We start from the raw sequence: 1,651 nt of genomic DNA on the forward strand, positions 1-1,651 counted from the left end.
CAGCAGGAGGAACCTCAAGGAAATTATACTACATGTAAAAAGCCAGTCTCAAAAGGATTCATACTGCATGATTTCATTCATGTAACATTCATGAAATAACATAACCGTAGAGATGGAGAACAGATTAGTGGTTGCCAAGGGTTGGGGGTATGGCAAGGGGAGGGTGGATGTGACTATTAAGGGTATCATAAGGGAGTTTTGTGGTGATGGTCGAGTTAAGCATCTTTATTGTGGTGGTGGTTACATGAACCAACATATGTGATAAAATTGCATGGAGCTACACACACCCACACATACATACATGCATGCTGTATTTATAACTGGTAAGGTCTGAATAAATGCTATGATTTGTATCATGTTAACTCCTTGCTTTTGATATCGTACCATAGTTATACATAATCTTGGCATTGGAGGAGGCTGGATGCATGTACTTTTTTTTTTTACAACTTCTTGAGAATCAACAATTATTTCAAAATTTTTATTTTGAAAATACATGATTAATAGCAACATATCAAGCTTTCTGAGTCTTTGCTAGTTAGTCAATCAGCCAGTCAACAAGAACAATTGACTATGCCTATGACAAGTGGCTTAGGTGCAGAGTATTGAAAAAAAAAGATAATCTAAATAAAGAACCGAAATAACTGCTATGTACCAATTCCAGGAGCAATGGAACCTACAGTCCCCTGTAGGCACCAGCCCGGAGGCATGCTGAGTGACCAACATATGAATGACTGTTGAATACTCTAGATCCGGAGATTCATTTGGGGGAAGAGAAGTTGAAGAAACAAAAGGGAGGACTTCGAAGACCGAGACAATTGGCAAGAAGCAGCGGAGGAGAAGATGGGGAAATGGAGGTGTGACAAGCAGAGGAGGTAGCCTGAGTGTGGCAGTGAGCAGAGGGAAGCGCCAGGAGGGCCTGTGAGGAAGGTGCTGGGACTCTGTACCTGCATGAAGGCCCCCAGGATTTTCCGGGCTTCCTGGTAGAGCTTCTCTCCATCCCACTGAGGATTGAGCCTCTTCAGCTCCCGGGCCAGCCGGTTGTGCTCTCGGAGAAAGAGGGTGTGGGACGCGGCCAGCAGGATATGCTCCGAGGCTCGGGAATCCCCTGAAAGCCCAGAAGGCAGGAAGGTGGGTTCCCCCTGAGCAGCCCCAGAACCCAGTGACCTGCACAAAAACATAAATGGTGGTGCCCCCGGGGACCCTCTCCTAAGCCCCTGCTTGCAGTTAACTTAAGGGAAGTCGGGTGGAGAGAGGGCAGGGTGGGGATCCATAGGGTTGAATCTGGGCTACACACACACACACACACACACACACACATTCTTTAGGTGTGGCTAAAAGCGGGGGGTGGAGGGGGGTCTTTTACTGTGTGAAGCAACTTTGAAGGTTTTAGGAATGCAGGTTTGAGGGCAGGAGCCTGAGAGGAGGCTCAACTCCTCTGTGTGGTAGAGGAAGAAGAATGGGGGATGGGGGCTACCAAGAGGGAGAGAGGGAAAATTAAATTATTAATTTAATTATACTTTCAATTGAAGTCTGTTATTTTAATTAAAATGTTAAATGTCTGCAAACACCGAGGTAGATTTAGGTTTATTATGCATTTGCTCTTATGCAACTTCTGTTGCAGATGCTACATACACAACTGTAAAAAGTCAGG

At 45.3% G+C, this 1,651-nt stretch overlaps 1 protein-coding gene across 1 annotated transcript in view; it reads right to left on the reverse strand.

The window, feature by feature from the left end:
* The window catches only part of LPO (lactoperoxidase), a 16,221-nt gene that overhangs the window by 4,791 nt on the left and 9,779 nt on the right, over window positions 1–1,651 (reverse strand). Inside the window, exon 9 of the mRNA XM_006756205.2 lies at window positions 945–1,105. Coding sequence (XP_006756268.1) covers window positions 945–1,105 — 161 coding nt within the window. The remainder of the gene's footprint in view (window positions 1–944; window positions 1,106–1,651) is intronic.

This window comes from Myotis davidii, unplaced genomic scaffold (genome assembly GCF_000327345.1).
Source record: "Myotis davidii unplaced genomic scaffold, ASM32734v1 scaffold993, whole genome shotgun sequence".
Classification (NCBI taxonomy): Eukaryota; Metazoa; Chordata; class Mammalia; order Chiroptera; family Vespertilionidae; genus Myotis; species Myotis davidii.